Source organism: Astatotilapia calliptera, chromosome 7 (genome assembly GCF_964374335.1).
Source record: "Astatotilapia calliptera chromosome 7, fAstCal68.1, whole genome shotgun sequence".
NCBI lineage: Eukaryota > Metazoa > Chordata > Actinopteri > Cichliformes > Cichlidae > Astatotilapia > Astatotilapia calliptera.
The window spans coordinates 20002190-20019465 of NC_137428.1; the positions used below are offsets into that span (position 1 = coordinate 20002190).

Sequence of the window (17276 nt, forward strand, 5' to 3'; positions counted from 1 at the left end):
TTTGCAACACTTTGCTGGAAAACCATTCAGCATTTCACTTTAAGCCAGGGGTGGGCAACTCCAGGCCTCCAGGGCCAGTGTCCTGCAGGTTTTAGATTTCACCCTGGGTCAACACACCTGAATCACAGGATATGTTGAGGAGGTCATTTAGCCATTTAAATCAGCTGTGTTGGATCAAAGACACATCTAAAACCTGAAGGACACCAGCCCTCGAGGCCTGGAGTCACTCACCCCTGCTTTAAGCTAAAAGAAATGTCAAACGGATGGTAGAGCAAAGGTCAGAGGTATTTGGATTGGTCCTCTGGGGATTATAAGAGTCAGCGTAAACTTTTGCTCCTGTCCATTTAGGAGATGTTGAGGCAGTGTTTTCACTGGTTAAAAGAAAGCATCATCATGGTGGTAGCAAAGTCCTTCATCAAAGCCGCCAAAAAAGCAACACTCGCTAGCGCCACGGACGTCAGGACAGACACAGGTTTGTGACAGTCTCTGCTACTGAGAAAAAAAGCAATTTACCAAAGTAACTGAGATTTATTTGTGCTTGTGCGATTGTGCAAAGCCTTCATATGATGGACACACGCAGATCCAGTTTGAAAGAGGTGTGTCACATTGAGGCGCTGCCTATGATGAAGTCCTTCTTGAGACCGTTCCAAATGCTGATTAAAACTCAAAGGACGCTGATGAAGAGCTTTTAACATGAAAGTGCCGCATTTACAATCAGCAACACTGAACTGCACAGACTGTGCCTGTTGCTTAAACAATTAGAAACCACACTGTTTATATTTTTCAGAATTTCAGTCACTGATATTAACTTTATTTGTATTTTAACTGATGCTTTAGCAGAGACAAATATAGACGCGACGCTTCTTCCGTGCTTGTTAAATTCTCGACCTCTGCCTGAGGACAAGTGGGAAGTCTCTGGTCTGACTTGCACACTTGAACAGAGCAGGTATTCATACTCAACATACATAATAACAACAGCTGTTTCCAACGATTAGTTCCTCTTTCCTTCACTAAAGGGTTAGCCAGTCAGAGAAATCCATGGCTGGCACGAATGCCAGGAAGCAGAAGCTGCCCAAGAAGACGCTTGGTTTTAAAGTAGGTGGTACAGCAAAGGTTTAAAAGCTTTTAGCAGTTACAGGTAAAAGTAGTCAATGGATCACTACCTAATTCACCTTCTAATTCACTCTAATCACTGTTTCATCCTCACTCCTTTCTCTAAGTGTCTCCAGATAATTTATCGGCCAGTGCGGCACAAGGTTTAAACGGAGCATGCTTTGATCAGGACGGGGTCTGTTTCATGTTAGGTCTTCCTGCTCTGCATAGGACAGCTTTACCCTCCCTCCTCTCTGGCTAACAGCCCTAAAACACCATTAACATTTCCAGGAAGCCCTAAATATAACTTTCACTAATGAGCAGCGCAGCAACAAAAGGAATCCACTTGAATGTTGTGTTTAGTAAATGCAGACTGAAAATAAAGTCAGACTTTGTACAGGTAAGAAAACACAACTTGCCGACATCATGAAGGTTTTCTCCATGCATTCTTTCGTTCCGTCCATGATGGTGAACTTCTGTGTAGTCCTGCGGTCATTTTTTAAATCTTTGCTAATAAATGAGGCCCTGGATGTGGCACGCAGACTGTCCAGTGTTATAGTATAGGTCATATCTACAAGACACAAGAAGTTTGTTTTTTTTAAATGTGGTTATAAAGAAGAAAAATAAGGGAGAAAAATTGCAGAATCAAGTTGGTTTGTTACATGACTCACTTGCAGTTGTTTTTACAGTCGGCTGGTTGGATTTGACTCTGTAGGTAAAGCACAAGTTGGTCTTCGCACAAATAGATTTCCTATTGCCGTGTTCACACTGGTGCTCAATCTGCTGGAGGTTGACTTTAGAGGGGTTGAAAGTCATGCTGGCATGCAGCTCTGCAACATCTCTGGACCTGGTAACACAAATGAAATGCATTAACTACTAGAATACAAAGCACGCAGGAATAGTGCGTGTGCAGTTCAAGCACTGCACATCCTGCACACAGTACTGCAACGAACCACAAAGTAGTACGTTATAGCAGCACGTTAAATAGATGATGTCACTGATGCAGTCAGAGTAGAATAAATAAGTTTTCACAAAGGAAGGAACTAATGCATCTTGAGAATAAAACTTGGCTTCAGTTCTCAGCATCCAAATGTTAAGCTTTCTAAAACAGAGCCAGCAGTCCTGGAGGAAGAGCCTGCCTGCTGCCAAATCCTTTTTAAACTCTAAGTCACTTGGGAAATGGAGTTTTCACACAGCCTAGTCGAAGCTCTGTCAGTAGAAGCTGTGGGAGAAAGTCTGCCTTGGAGGTTAAATCATGCTGTTGGCTTCAAAACTTTGTGGGCTGAGGATGTATGCTGCTCTCCAACTGTGAAGTATGTTGCGGGGGCTTTTAAAAGAGAAATCACGAGGAGGTTGATGGTCACCAGCCTACAACCCCAGTGGGACATGCACAGCTGTCTAAACCCTGATTAATGCAATGGAAAGTGGACATGTATGCTGTCTCTGGGCTGCAGCGCTGCTGCTGCTGCTGTTAACGATTGAAGTGGAATGTGTGGTTTTTGCAGTGAATGTTTGTATGTGAGGATGGGCCACGACTCACCAGAACAGCGAGGCCCCTCCCAGACCTCCTATAGTGATATCAGTGATTCCATCTCCATTTAGATCCATGACTCCATGTATGGACTGACCAAAGAATTTCACCTTTTCGCCATCGCCACCTGCAGGAATATGCTGAGGACACAGCAACAAACAAAGCAGGGGATATTGAGGCAAAACTGCAGTTAATTTAAATCCATTGTGGTTATAATAGTGATGCTAACTTGGGTAAACAGTATTTGCACAGAGCGGAAGCATCTGTAGCCTTATCTAAAGAATACTGTAATGAAAACAACAACAACAGATCTTTCAGTATTATAAATTCCATCTTCTCACCTGTACAAATTTCTTTTTGAGTGATTTCTGGTCTCCGTGATAGATGTAGACAGCCCCTCTGTGGTCATTTTCAAAAGGCGCACCAATCGCCACATCATTATACCCATCAAGGTTAAGATCTGTCACTGCTGCAATGGCTGTACCAAACCGGGCGCCGCACGGCTCATTTTTATTGGTGCAGCCGGCTGATTGGAGCGTACAGCAGGACTGATTAATAGGCTTTAAAGTATACTCATGCTTAAATTTGTTATTCTGTAACGGAGGAAAAACAAAAAAAGCTCTTTTATTTTGTGACTTTTAGCAGACGTCTGGCAAAAGTTATCCGACTGAACTAATTTTCTGTACCTTGAGCCTGTAGACGTAGACTCGTCCCTGCTCATCTTTTTCTGGGCCCATGTACATTGGAGCTCCAACCAACAGCAGGTCAGTCAAGGAATCCTTATCCACGTCAACAGTCTGAAGGACGCTGCCAAAGTAGGAACCAATCTGCGCAAAGCCCCAAATCATCTTTCAGTGTTTACTCCACTGAATTCATTCAACTTGCACATTATATGCAGTAAGCAGTGAACCCAGAGAGCCCACATTAAGCCACAGACTAATATAATATAAACTAATATAGCTGAATGCTCACAAAGAATTTGGTGCATCTTGTCCTGAATATATAAGACATAAATATGCACACATTTACAGGCATAGTCATCAATATTTATATTATTGTGCTTTTATGTATTTATTTACTATTTATTGATATATTGTAAGCTATCTAAGGAGCTGGGAAAGAAAGGCGTCTGGACTTCTTTAAGTTGCTTGAAGACGTTTCACCTCTCATCCGAGAAGCTTCTTCAGTTCAAAACTGAAGAAGCTTCTCGTATGAGAGGTTGTTATATTACTGTTTAGTGTGTCTATATTAAATATGTTGCACATCACTTGTTTTGGGGGGTTTTTTTTGCATTATTTTATTTGTGTTTGAATCAGGCTGATGACTTGTCATACAGGCACATTTTGTAGCCATATTTTAAAAACTGCTCCTTTATAGCGCACTATGGACTAAACATAGTGTTGCTTGTGTTATTGGGCACTTCCTTTTGCCAGGAACGAATGGCCTGGAGCCACTTACTGACCATCTGCCCAACCACTCCTTGGAGTTCTCTCATTGGCCAATATCCATGTGGATGTGTTGCTGGATTTTCTAAAAAAAACCCTTTTCAGACTTTTTCCTCTACTGCGAGCTCAGCAGATGTAAATGAAGCTATTGTTTCTATAAATAATGGCTTATGTGAATGATGTGTTTTTACAGTGGCTCTGATATGTAAAACACAACAGCGGACAAGGTGTGTTTTCTATTAATTACTGTGTTTTGCATCTTTCCCTTTCTTTTATTATTTTCCTTAAAGACACATGTGTAATTAGCTTAAGATAGAAACTGCGAGTTACCATCTTTAAGCTTCTCACATCTCCAGTGCAAAAGCGCCCTGAGGAACTGAGGCTAGCCAAGCCTGCCAAAGACTCACCTGTTCTCCTTTCAGTATCTGCGAGATGACGATTCTGTTGTTTTCATCGAGTCGGTAGATAACAACGCGGCCGGTGTGGTTGTACCGCGGTGCACCTGTGATGTACAGCTCTCCCTCAGACGTGGATGCTGACTGCACATCATACCCTGCGGAGAGTGCATTTACAAGCACGTTTTTTCAATCCAAACAGTACGAACCTTCAGGAGTGTCACAAAAGTATCTGCGATTTACGATTTCTCTAGAAAAAAAATGCACCCTCGCTCTGTTTATGGGATATTTTTAATGCCTCCTCTGGCAGCTGTTTACTTCTGCGTGTGAGAAGGAAACTGTAAAACACTGGAAAGGAACACACACCCACTTAGAAAAGCGCACCGCAGCTCTGCGTGCTGTAGCCTGAGCATTCAGAACGAGCATGTGCCAACAGCTGAGTTTATAGTGTGCGAGCTACCAGCGCTCCATCTAATGACATGTTGATTAAATAACTTGATACTAAGATACCACGGCTGCTTTACGAGCCATAAAAGGCATCAGCATGGAGCGACGAGCCTGTGTATTATTATTTATGTGACACAGAGAACAGAATCTGCTTTCGAAGTCAGACAAATGACGTACCTATTTTCCCCCTCACAGCAGAAACTTCCATATTTATTCTGCAACTTAATTTTACATCAGAAACACTTAGATCAGATCTAGGTTGGTGGAACAAAAAAAGGTGTGTATTCCATGTATTTTAATTCAACGTGCTAATTTTTTTTTTAGCTTTAACTTGCTTAAGATTGATATACTTTAAGAAATTATTAACATATATAATCTAAATAAATAAATAAAGCGTACAGTCAAAGAAGAGGAGAAAACAGGAAGACTGTTAATCAGGCAGTTATAAACATGAAGCAAAAATATTTTTGTAAACTGAAATACATGAAACCAAAGTTTATTCATCAAATTAATTAATTGCTAAAGTCATTTTTTAAATTTTATTTATTTATCATGACTTCATGTAATTCTTCAGACTCCCCAAATGCAATAAACAGAAGTATACACATACACGGCTAGTCCTGATTCTCCATATTAAGGGAAAAAAGAGAATGTAAGCCTTTTTACTTTTAGGCTGCTTTAAATGAGATTATATCCAACAAACACAGCTAGTACTTAAAGTGGCCTGTGGAGCTTTATAGCAAAGTAGGCCTGGATATTTAGATGGTAATAAAAGCATCATAAAAAGCAGCAGCAGTAGCATTAAAACTATTCATAAATTTGGTTCCATAATTGACATAAATACATATGAGAAGCCAAAGGTACATATTATAAATAGCCTCCTGAGTAGATTTACATTTTTTTGCACTGTATTAGTAATGTTGTTAGAATATTTTATTCCTAACAAACTCTGACCCCTTCATTTTTAAGGCTAAATATGTATAATATGTAAACATGTTAAACACGTTTCACCAAAAAACATTTAAACAAAGTCTCTTTTATAGTAAAGGCTGCTATTTTGCATCTAACAGCACTAACGGGTAATGTAAGTACACAAGAGCAAGTGTTGTGCAGAGGAACTCACTTAAAGGTCAGTTATTATATATTTTTTTAATCCATGAAGACTTTAAATTTATATATCAGTGACATTTAAAGGAACTATAAATTTTATTAAGTTTCCACTCACCGAGGTACGCGGCCAGCCTTTCATTCCTAGCCTCTTTCAGTGGGTCAAAGAAAGCATCTTTCCCTGGAACCACGTCTCCTCTAGGAGTGTACATTACCACTGTCCCGTTCCATTCATAAGCTCCCACTGCTCCCAGTAACACACCTTCCTAAGGGAGACAACAGACAAATATGTGGTGGAAAAAATAACCCAATCCTTTATTTAAGCAAAACAGTGGCTCCATAGTGTAGTGGTTTACACATCTACACTAACAAGCAAAATATCCCTATAGAAATTTTACTTTGAGGTAGACTCTGCATTTCATATACACTACTTAGCCCCTCAAATGTAGTGGTGGTAAGCAGCAGCAGAGTGCAAGCATCACAAAGTTATATTTAAGTTCTGCACTTGTGTGAATGCTCTTCATCAGAGACCTTCAGGATCCCAAACAATCAAAGTTGCACCGCTGATGGGTGCTTTTCACAACTTTCTGTTATTATAGTTTTTTGGAATCTGTTTGGTAGCAATATTATGCAAAAGTAATAATAAAAAAAAATGAAAAAATAAAATAAAAAATGATACTATGGCACAAATCCAGATTACTTTATTTTTAAATGTAAGAAAGAGCACTGACTTTGGCATACGACTGTGGCCTTTAAGTGCACATTAAGTGCAACTTAAAAGTACAGCTATTGATCCCATAATAAAATAACAAGCATATACGGTATATTATTTCAAGTGAATATATCTATCGCTCTTTTTTGTCCAGAGGCAGCACAGTTAAGTAATAGGAATGGGAGGGGTTGCAACAGGACATGACATCTTTCATTAGCCACAACAAAGTGCGTCGAGTGGCTCTTTCCCACTAATGACTGCTAAAGTGTGGCGTCACATGTTTAGGATTCAGTACTATGACTCAGCTTAGGAGCCAATTCAGAGTAAGAGAGAGTCAGAGGAGATAAGAGCAGGAGGAGGAACATAAAAAAGGGGCGTTTTTTTTATTACATGCAGGAAATAGATACTGAATTTATCCAATCAGCCTTCTGACTCAACATCCCTTACAGACTTTTCTGCTGTGTACATCTTTCATTTGCTTTCCGACTCACATACAGTCAGACACGATATTGCCAGGATATCACAGTGAGCAATTCTCAAGTTTCCCAAAATTAACCCACAGAGCTAAATCACCAAACAGCTGTAGATGGACCAGAGATAACAATGCGGTATTGTGTCGGGATGAGTTCAGCAGTTAACTTCCTTGCTGATGAATCCATGTCCGTGCAAACAGTTCACTTTGATTCCACAGATAGAGCAACTTATCACTGCTGTGATCTCAAAATATGATTCATCCTTCAGCCATTTGGTGCGGTCTGGGTGCAATAAGTGATTTAGCAGGACCCAACTATTCCTCTGTAAACAATCTATTTGGTAGCAGTTTGGTGTATTAATCACACGTAAACAGTTGGACTGAAACTTACGTTTGAGGTGTGAGCACTAAACCCAGTTTGGGACATCTCCATCTGAATGGGGGAAGTGGAATTTCCACTTGTAGCTGAAGAAAGGGAAATTTCAGTTTAGCTACATGTACATAAACCACAGATAATCACATGTTGTCAAATCTGTTTTTACTTCGAAACATATAAAGAATATGGGTCTGAAACTTAAATATGGGTATCGTTTGAAATTTAGGGAAATATTTGTCTGTGACAGAACTGAAGTAATATCTTATGTTAGCTTAACATGAAGAGGAAGATAATCAAAACGATGGGCATTAATACCGTTTCCATGTGTGCCATTTAATTATTTCTAAAATGAATGTGACCAGTGAGGGGTGGGTCTGACTGTGAAATGCTAACGACTCATCAATCAGAAGTTGATAGCCAGTAAACATACCTTTTTCAACACACCCTAAAATGATGAACTGAGCCCACAAAGTCATTTATAGATGTCTGTGTCAACACGTGTTTGCTCATAGGGGGTTCATATGATTGTTGGAGTTTCCTCTATTATCGTGGGTATTCACAATATAAAACACTCACTTTTGTTGTGAATTGGCGCTATATAAATAAAGCTGATTGAATTGATCATTTGCCTTAAATGTCTTAATTGTTAAATGTGTTCAGCATGTAGTTTTTATTCATACCTATTGGATCTATTTAGGGGGGCAAGGCTAGCTCCTTCCTGCTTTTGTCGGTCTTTGTCGAACTATTTCAACATCCATTTCTTTGACAAAAGTGAAACTGCTAATGTGGCTTCAAGAGCATGCATATTTTGTGTCTATGCGTTTACCTTCCAAGGCCAAAATCCTGCTTCCCAGTGTATCCACAATGTTCACTAAAGCAGCCTCATCAGACACATTGAAGAAGTGGTCTTGGATAGGTTCACTGGAGATATTCTGGATCTCTTTGATAAACTTTTGCACCTCTGATAGAGATTTGTTCTGGCGACCGTAGTCCCCCAAAACCTGTAAACGAGAAAGTACTTAACATTAACGGATAAACTATTCTGACCAAAAACTGAAACATCACAAAATATTTTGTACTCACAGCGATGCCAAATCTCTCAATGTCATCATGCTCACAAGCTTTGATGACCTTTTGTAGATTATAGTAGTCGTGTGATTCTCCATCAGTCACAATCACCATGACTTTCTTAACTCCAGGTCGTGCACCACGCTCTGGCATGAAGGCTTCCTCTCTGAAATGCAATTAACTTCAAAGTTACTCAGACAATCCTGACTTATGCTAGTTTTTTTTTTCTGACGACACATCAATTGCAACACTATTTTTTAATTTCCTCATAAGATTTGAATTCCATCATGTCTGAAAATTTATCTGCAAGGCCAACTGGAAGGCTTGTGCTATTTTTCTTCTAACAATCTGCCCATGACAATTGTCAAGCAGACTTGAAATGACAGTTTCCTATTCAAATATCCATTAAACCTTGCCAAACCAGAAAGACTCAATTATTAATTGTGGTCAACCGTTGCCGGGTTTGCCCAAATAAGACAGCTAATGTTAGGTACCTGGCAGTATCAATGCCCAGGAAAGTCATCGTCTTGGTGCCAGTGTGCTGAGGAAGCTCTTTGACAAAATCCCGCAAAGCAGGCATGTTGTCAAACTGGCTCAGGTTGACCTGATGACTCACGGTCTCGCCATAAGACACAATGCCCACCTAGAAAACACGCATACATTCACACATTTAACATGTAAACTTTCTCCTACATTAAATTTCTCTCTATGTTCTTCTCTCCTCAGCTTCTCCCCCCAGACAGTCTGCAGAGGATGTGGCTGAGGTCTGGTGAGCTTGATATGACACAATGTTCTTTATACAGACTGCAGAGGACTTCAGCAGCCATGGAAGATTTGACTTCCAACCACTAGACTCCACAGTAGGAAGACTTTCCAGTGCTTCCCTGTGGAAAAGTCCACAAGCTGTGAGCCAGATCAATGTAACCATAAGAAAAACACATTCACAGAGCGATCCAATTCAAGTGGACAGAAATACACTCAGGTTCAAACTTAGTGAGCGAGAGGTTGAATTTACTTTAAAGGCTGTAAAGTGCTCAGTTTATGAACTTTGCTTTATAAAGGGCATCTTACACGTGTGGAAAAATTACATAATGGAGCACAGTAAAGTCATTAAACATAATTACTAACTAATATAATCCTCCATTCATTCCTTTTCTATATCTGATTGATGTTACATAACTATTCCATTTATTCATTCATGTATGGCTGTGCAGCCTGCACTGAACGCACACATAAACCACTCTGCAAACGTCTATAGCCACTCTTTATTTCTTTATTTTTTGAAATGATGGATGGAGTGGGTAAAGGCTTTTTAAAAGTACTGTATATGCAAAGAAAATTGGCTTTTTTAGTTTGTTCTTTAAATAGTGCAACTGACTTGTGTCTGTTTAGGTCCGATCTCAAGTCTCCCAATGAACTTATTGAGAAACTCCGTAATACTCGACCAGGGGTAGATACTGTTAGATCCATCCAGCACGATCACAAGGTCCATCTCCTTCCCGCACTCTGGAACAGAGCCAAAAATGACATTTAATTAAAGGGTACGTTTAGTTTTCAGTTTCTCTCTGTAAGCACTAACAGGGGTGCTGAAAGCTGAGACTGGACTTTTTTCTTTTGCTTCTTTTTACTTTTGGCTAGTCTACACAAGCGTATTTGATTTGGTGATTTTTCTCCTAAGTAAGACATCAGGTTATGTAACACGTTCAGTCTGTTTCCTGTTTACTTGCGCCCACGGTAAACACACAAGCTCCAAATCAAAATGTAATAACGTAGATCAGTGTGTGTGTGTGTGTGTGTGTGTGTGTGTGTGTGTGTATGTGTGTGTGTGTGTGTGCGTGCGTGCGTTGGTTTGTGTACGTATAAGTTGGGGTGGGGGGTTTATAGAGGGTAGCACAATGGGGGAACAAAATGAATATTTCTGTTACAAAATATGGACTTTTTTGTTTTTTTAAGGCTTCTACTTTTGTTTTACTAGGTTACATTACAAACATTATTATTATACAAGAAGAGAATCTGCTAGCATAATAGGAATAGTGAATACAGGAGAAGAACGTGGAGTGGGATGTTGTAAACGGACTTCATTCATCAAAATGTGAAGTTATATTGATCGTGTTGGACAACCTTGTTATTGTTGCCCATTCGAAATGTCTGCTGCACCTACCATACACGCCTAGTTTTTTTACTGACCATAGCCAAGCATAAGACATTATTATGTCATAAACAAACCTATGCATCCAGACCAAGAGTGGAAATTTGTGTGACAATGTGTCCATAAAATCAAAAGTATGATTTTTCTCTTTAGTAAAATTTGGGTGAAGAATCATTAGGTGACTATTGTGTAATTTTGAATAGGAGGAGTGAACTGTGGAGGGACAAATGGACCCATCGCCATCGCATGTCTTTCAGCTCAGTGAACTAGAAATCAGTTTTACTTCAAAAGGTGACAGACCTGTGTAGTCAATTTACTGCTGTGCATTGGTGGGTGGTAAATGCTGACAACAATTACAATTGCCATTATGTATGTAGCAGATAACACAAATAAAAAGGTACAAAAAAGTCATCCTGGTTTTATCATTTACCTGTGGAGGAACTAGAGTTGACGAGTTGTGAAATCTGTTGTAAATATTCATTTTAAACCTTCAAACTGTAGAAACCTAACAACTATGATTATATTAATTATAACAATTACTTGAGGCAAGACGTCTGTGTAGGAACAATGTAAGAACTGTATTTCTAAAGTCTTTTTGTTTCATTCAAAACTTTTTTTTTACCTTCATTCATTATTTAGAGGATTAAATGAGTATGAGAAGTATACAATAAGTCTGTGTATATGATTATTTGTGGTAAAGTAACAGTGATTCAGAAAACCTGAGGGAATGAAAGAGAAAATGACTGTACGCTGTTTACTCTAGGGTTCTTTCAAAGCTGTTTCCATCCAGGGAAACGCCATGCAAGCCCAGTAAACTGTCTCCTAACTTGGGCATACAATGCAGCAGATGGGCTGGGCTGGACATGAGAGGGATGGGGGGGGGGGTCGTCACAGACAAGTTTACATTAAGAAGAATGCTCTAATCTCTATGTTCGCTGAGGGAGTGTGAGTTTAAAGTCAGGGTCCTGGGTGGTACTAGTATGACGAGGAGATTGCTATCTCTCAACCCAGACAGACAACTTGTACAGACAGCGTCCTGTCTTGAGCAGATTTTCTGTACTGTACCTTGATATTTTGTAAAAGAGTTGAGGATCTGGAAGGAAGAGCTGACATTCGTACAAACTCCTGAGATGAAATGCTGCGGGCCGCACTTGTAGCCATACTGAGGACCACACGCCTGTGGAAACAGGACACACATGCATACAAACAAACAGAGACTCAAAGGCTGTGACTAGTTAGTTTTCCACTATTATGAGGTCATGGATGAGAGGAGAGCTACTGAAGACAGAAACAAAGAGGAAAGAACGACTCAAACTGAGGATGACATCAAGAGACTATTAAAACCCACAAGAGGTTGATTCAGACTGTTTCTCTTAAGAAAAGGAGAAAAGGAGACAGAACAGAGGAAAACTGCTAAAGGGAGCAGGCCTTTACTTAGAGGGAGGGGTTAAAGTGGATAGAAACAGTCTGGAATGGCACCTTTAATTTACAAGTAATTAAATCTGTTAAGTAACTGACTACATATTATTTTTGCTTCCAGATGATACCCCACGTACATCATCCACACATTTCCTTCTCATTCATAGAGAACAACAACTTCTCCAAAGAAAGCCTTATTGGCTACATCATTTACAAACTCGTGTCCTGGTGGATTAAATGAAGAACACTCGTTATCTTGTTTTTTAGAATTAATAAATGGGGCTGCATAGACTTATTCGGCCTGTATTTTTCATGTATTGATTATAAGATGTTTAGATTATTGATTTATGTGCGTCTATGTAATGTTTTCGTGGTCAATTAATATCTAGATACAGATCTGAGTTGTGTATTATGTGATATAGTTTGTTAATTTTTTGTCTTTCAGTGTGTTTCTGATAGCGTTAATGGTGTGTAATCTATGTATGTGCTTGGAGCAGGCCGTCACTTCTGTATGTTGATGAATTGCTGATCGTTGCTACCTGTGCTCATTATAGCTGTGACTACATGTGTATTAGAAACTCTGAGAAAAGCCATGTGCTGAAATGCTTCTGGGTTTTTTTTCTTGTTGCTGTGATAATAAAGATTTTATACAAGTAGTTGTGAGTACTGAAGTTCTTATTCAAAGACAATGCTAGTAATCCCAGAAACAAAGGCCTGCTTAGCATTAAAGTATCTCATTATTGCTAAAATGCTAACATTTGCTAATTAGCAAAACTGATAGAAAACCTGAGGCTAAAAAAACGCATTAGTTGGAGCAGTATACTTATTAGGATTCATCCTTTGGGGACCATTCAGGTTTGCAGAAAATTCCATAACAATGCATGTAATAGTTCAGGAAAATCAGTGCACCACTGTGATGGCTCAACAGGCAGGCATAATGAGTGGCACGGCTATAAATTAGTATTGTAAATGTTCAGTAAATGACTAAACACACATGCAGTCCAGCTGGTGATTAGATTGTGTTGAAATGTGTTACTAAACTCATTATTTGCTCATTATCATGTCATATGTTTCCTCTGGTAGCCTGATTTATACCAAATGTTTTGGGTGTTCCACCTTATAAATACAGACATGGTGTTGACATGTTGTGTAAATCACATTAAGGGTTTAAACTGCAGCTCCACCTCACATTTCTACATTAGATTTTCATACACGAACCATTCAAGAAGTTGCAAAAACATGCATTTACTGGCGCTGTAGTTTTGACACATTGGTGATCCTCAGGTTTAAATAAAGTTTTACTACAGTTCTTAAGCACAACCCTACATGTTTAAACACTTCAACATTACCACAATTGATTCACAGCATCCTGTTACGTTCCCAGGACACGGAGCCTGACTTTTCCATGGAGGCCAAAGGTTTAGTGCGTGTTCTGCAAATTCGCTGCTGAGTAGTCTTGCAGCAAATATGCAAAGATCAGTCCTTCTTCTTCTTGTCTATAGAAAATGTAGAAGACTTCCTGCTTACCAGAAATCCTCCTTTGGGATTCGTTACCAGTGTGCTTCCCATGGTCATGTTTTCCTTCACTTCACGCAAGTTGGGAATGGTTGTGTTTTCTAAAAAAAAAAAGAAGAAGAATAAACTAGATGAATAACAGAGTGAGACAAACAGAGAGCAGCACAGCTGGGTAAATTTCTCGTTTTCATTTTCCCACAAGAAAAGTGCTGCCTATCCCAAAGAATGACATGAGACTAAATATACTCTGCTATATTACTTTACCATGTGGCCCCTCTGTGTGTAGCTTATGGCTATTAACTAAGAATATGGAGCACAACACAAATATTTTGTTGGTAAACAGCCTGTTTGTTGTGAAGGGGAAAGAATTAGGGGAATCATTAAACCAACCCAACATGTGTCTAAAATTAGCAGCTTGGGAATGTTTTGGATAGGAATTAGTTTTTCCTTCTGCAAATCTGTGAAACATGCCTTTTCAATTTTGAATGTTGCTCCCTGAGAAGTGATTTTGATGTGAAACAATTTCTTATTGTATGTGCAACAGATCTGTTAGCAGTTAGTGCGTTAAATTTTTACCCTATACGTCCTTTCCGGGTGGGTTTTTTCCCTCTATTTCCTTCCCACACTCACTAAAGTATACTAATAAAGGCAGCACAATCCGGCTCCCTGCTGACCTCAGGATGAAAAAAATCCTTGTCTTTCATAAACAAACTTTTTAAAACAACATTAAACTGTGATGTGGGTCTGAATTGATTTGGAAAGTGACCCATCCTTATTTCTTAACTCCAATGACACAGTTCAGGACCCTGCAGCTCATGATACCCACGTGGGACTGGAACGAGTGACAGACACCGAAATACAAGCTTTTTCCTCAGTAATGCTTGATAGCAATCAGAACAAATTGGACCTATCAGAGCACTGCTCCTGCTCTGGTGCTCTGCCTGTGATTTTCTAGATTGTGGATCTAAACTGCAGTGAGTTTTCACAACACTGAAAAACAGTAAACTAATTATTACTATGGCAAATCAGCTTCATAATCAGTCTTTGTTTTAAATCCATTTCCCAATTTCCTAGAATACCCAAACATTTCACATTAGTAGTTTTCAGTTACGGCTGATTGATTTAGTCAAAAGCAGGGCTGGTATTTTGTTTACTGAACACAAGTGAACTCACTTATACACCTCAGAATTGGTTCATGCAGTTTATCTACAACATTTTTATCAGTGCAGTGGCTGCCGCGACCAATTGAAGTGTGTCTGCTGCCGCAGCCCTGCATGGCCACTTCTGATCAGATTGTTTTCAGTGGAAATCCTGGTGACAGACGTACCAAGATGAGGTGCTCCAACCTGTATTTGTGGCACTCATGCAGCAGTACTCCACCCTGCGGCTGTTTCAGGGCGACAATGCGACAATGCCCACCCCCACACTGCTAGAGCAGCGCAGGCCTTTCTGGATAAGAAGCACATCCGGACACTTCCTTAGCCAGCATTTAGTCCTGATATGTCTCCTATTGAACAAACCTGGCACATGCTGAGTCAACGTGTTCATCAGAGACAGCCACAGCCACTGACCACTGCACAGCTGCAGGAAGGGAGAGCAATTCCTCAACAACAGATCCGGACACTTGTATTATCCGTTCTCAGATGGGTGACTGCTTGTATCATTTCAAATGTCTTCTGCGTGCATATATATAAAATATGTAGATAGATAGATAGATAGATAGATAGATAGATAGATAGATAGATAGATAGATAGATAGATAGATAGATAGATAGATAGATAGATAGATAGATAGATAGATAGATAGATAGATAGATAGATAGATAGATAGATAGATAGATAGATATCTAATAAGACAAAATCTATTTGAAAACCCAAACTTATGTTTTGTTTTTGGATGAGTATATGTGAGAGAAGGCAGACTGACTTTACAATTATACAACTGACGCATCATGTTTGTCATTTAGTTTCAATTTTCTAAACAGAATGCAAAAATACAGCCAAGGTGTTTAGTAACCAACCCCTCCAAAATTGTGGGTACTGTTCTTCCTCATCAGTATTTCATAATGGCCATGGCATAACCGCCTCCCAGTTTTACTGGTCAGACTGAAGAGTCATTAAAAATTACAACACAACAGCCACTAACTTTGCTCATTATGGTTTGGCTTCGCTCGTCTGTGCTGGGAAAATGTAAATCCATTATGGAGGCAGATGTGGCGATGAGAGATTGTGAGGAGTCGTCAGTGGGCATAGACTGAAATGATGAAGAGTGACAGATGACTGACAAGCCCTTTACTTATTTAAAACATTTACATGAACACATCCTGCTGAACTGCGCAAGGTTTTTCTACTGTTATAGAAATATCCAAGAATACTTTATATATCCATCAACTGATCCTAAAGAAACAAACAGGTCATGCATTTGCTTATCGTGTCTAGTTTCTTTTAAAAAAGTAAAATAAACCAGCACTGTTGTCATCATTTAAACTTCTCCTAGTTTGTTGCTGACTTGTCTGGCTCCAGATTCCCATTGGATGCTTTCCAGACAAAACTTCGGTCTGTGAGATTCAAGCTTTTTTTTCTAAATCCCCCAAGATAAAGCAACTACAGCACTCTCCACTTCAGAGAAGGGAATTCCAACTGATCAGCACTTAAAACCAATAATTTACCAACAGCAGCCAAGCTGTTACCGTGCTTACTTAGAAATTTTAAGGTGTCCAAGGCAACTGTGCTAAAGCGGTGACGTATCAGTCTCTAAAAGTTGCAGATCTGCTGCACACACAAGCTCTCGGTTATTGCGTACACACACAGGCAGGCACTAATAGAGGCTTTGCAGACTACTGACCGGCAGCTAAGTTGTGTTTATCTGTTTAATTTAGATAAATTGGAAGGCTGAAACATTAAAACCTTGTTTATTTGCTGTCTTCCTGTTCCGATGGTTCCAGCTTCCTCCCCAGAAGACCCAGTCAGATATAAAAGTTAACTTACACACACATCAGACGCACACGCCCTGAAGCACTTGGATTTAGAGTATTTGTGCAGACAGTTAATTGAGAGCTTCTCCCATGCACACCGGCAATTAAAATCCCCCTCATGCACATGTTCATGCACATATATAAACCAATCGGCCACTGAAAGATGAAGCGAATAACATGGATTATCTGTTACAATGACAACAGATATAATATGCAGCAACTGAATGATTGATCCCCGTGTTATTATTGCTTCCTTTTATCGAGTGACAAAGTGTGTGGTGGGTGGTTGGGTCAAACACACAGCTTTCACACAGGAGACTGTGATCACTAATTAGATATCCATGTTTACTTATTACTTTAGAGTTAATTGATTGAGTTTTTACTTCTTTGAGGTCAGGCTTAGACACCTTCTCAAATCCAAGAATAACTGTTTAACTTTTTCACAGCATTAATCATATCAGTATAATTAATCATGGTAAAAGGTCCTGAAGCAGTGACGCTCCTGGGGCAACATTAAAATGTAAGGTTGTGGTAACAATGATATCAGATTGCGTGTGTTGGACGCAGGAATAA

At 39.5% G+C, this 17276-nt stretch overlaps 1 protein-coding gene and 1 long non-coding RNA gene across 2 annotated transcripts in view; one reads left to right on the top strand and one right to left on the bottom strand.

Annotated features, from left to right (window-relative positions):
• The window catches only part of itga1 (integrin, alpha 1), a 60279-nt gene that overhangs the window by 7583 nt on the left and 35420 nt on the right, over nt 1-17276 (bottom strand). The window contains exons 4-17 of the mRNA XM_026173499.2: nt 13741-13829; nt 11860-11971; nt 10024-10151; nt 9140-9288; nt 8661-8811; nt 8404-8578; nt 7593-7666; nt 6136-6283; nt 4476-4621; nt 3310-3450; nt 2965-3216; nt 2633-2763; nt 1764-1939; nt 1512-1663 (exon numbers count right to left, since the gene is read on the bottom strand). Coding sequence (XP_026029284.2) covers nt 1512-1663; nt 1764-1939; nt 2633-2763; nt 2965-3216; nt 3310-3450; nt 4476-4621; nt 6136-6283; nt 7593-7666; nt 8404-8578; nt 8661-8811; nt 9140-9288; nt 10024-10151; nt 11860-11971; nt 13741-13829 — 2024 coding nt within the window. The remainder of the gene's footprint in view (nt 1-1511; nt 1664-1763; nt 1940-2632; nt 2764-2964; nt 3217-3309; nt 3451-4475; nt 4622-6135; nt 6284-7592; nt 7667-8403; nt 8579-8660; nt 8812-9139; nt 9289-10023; nt 10152-11859; nt 11972-13740; nt 13830-17276) is intronic.
• LOC113025590 (uncharacterized) lies at nt 152-12869 on the top strand. Its single transcript, XR_003272818.2, has 3 exons — nt 152-472; nt 9372-9414; nt 12335-12869. It is a non-coding gene; the product is annotated as an uncharacterized LOC113025590 (long non-coding RNA).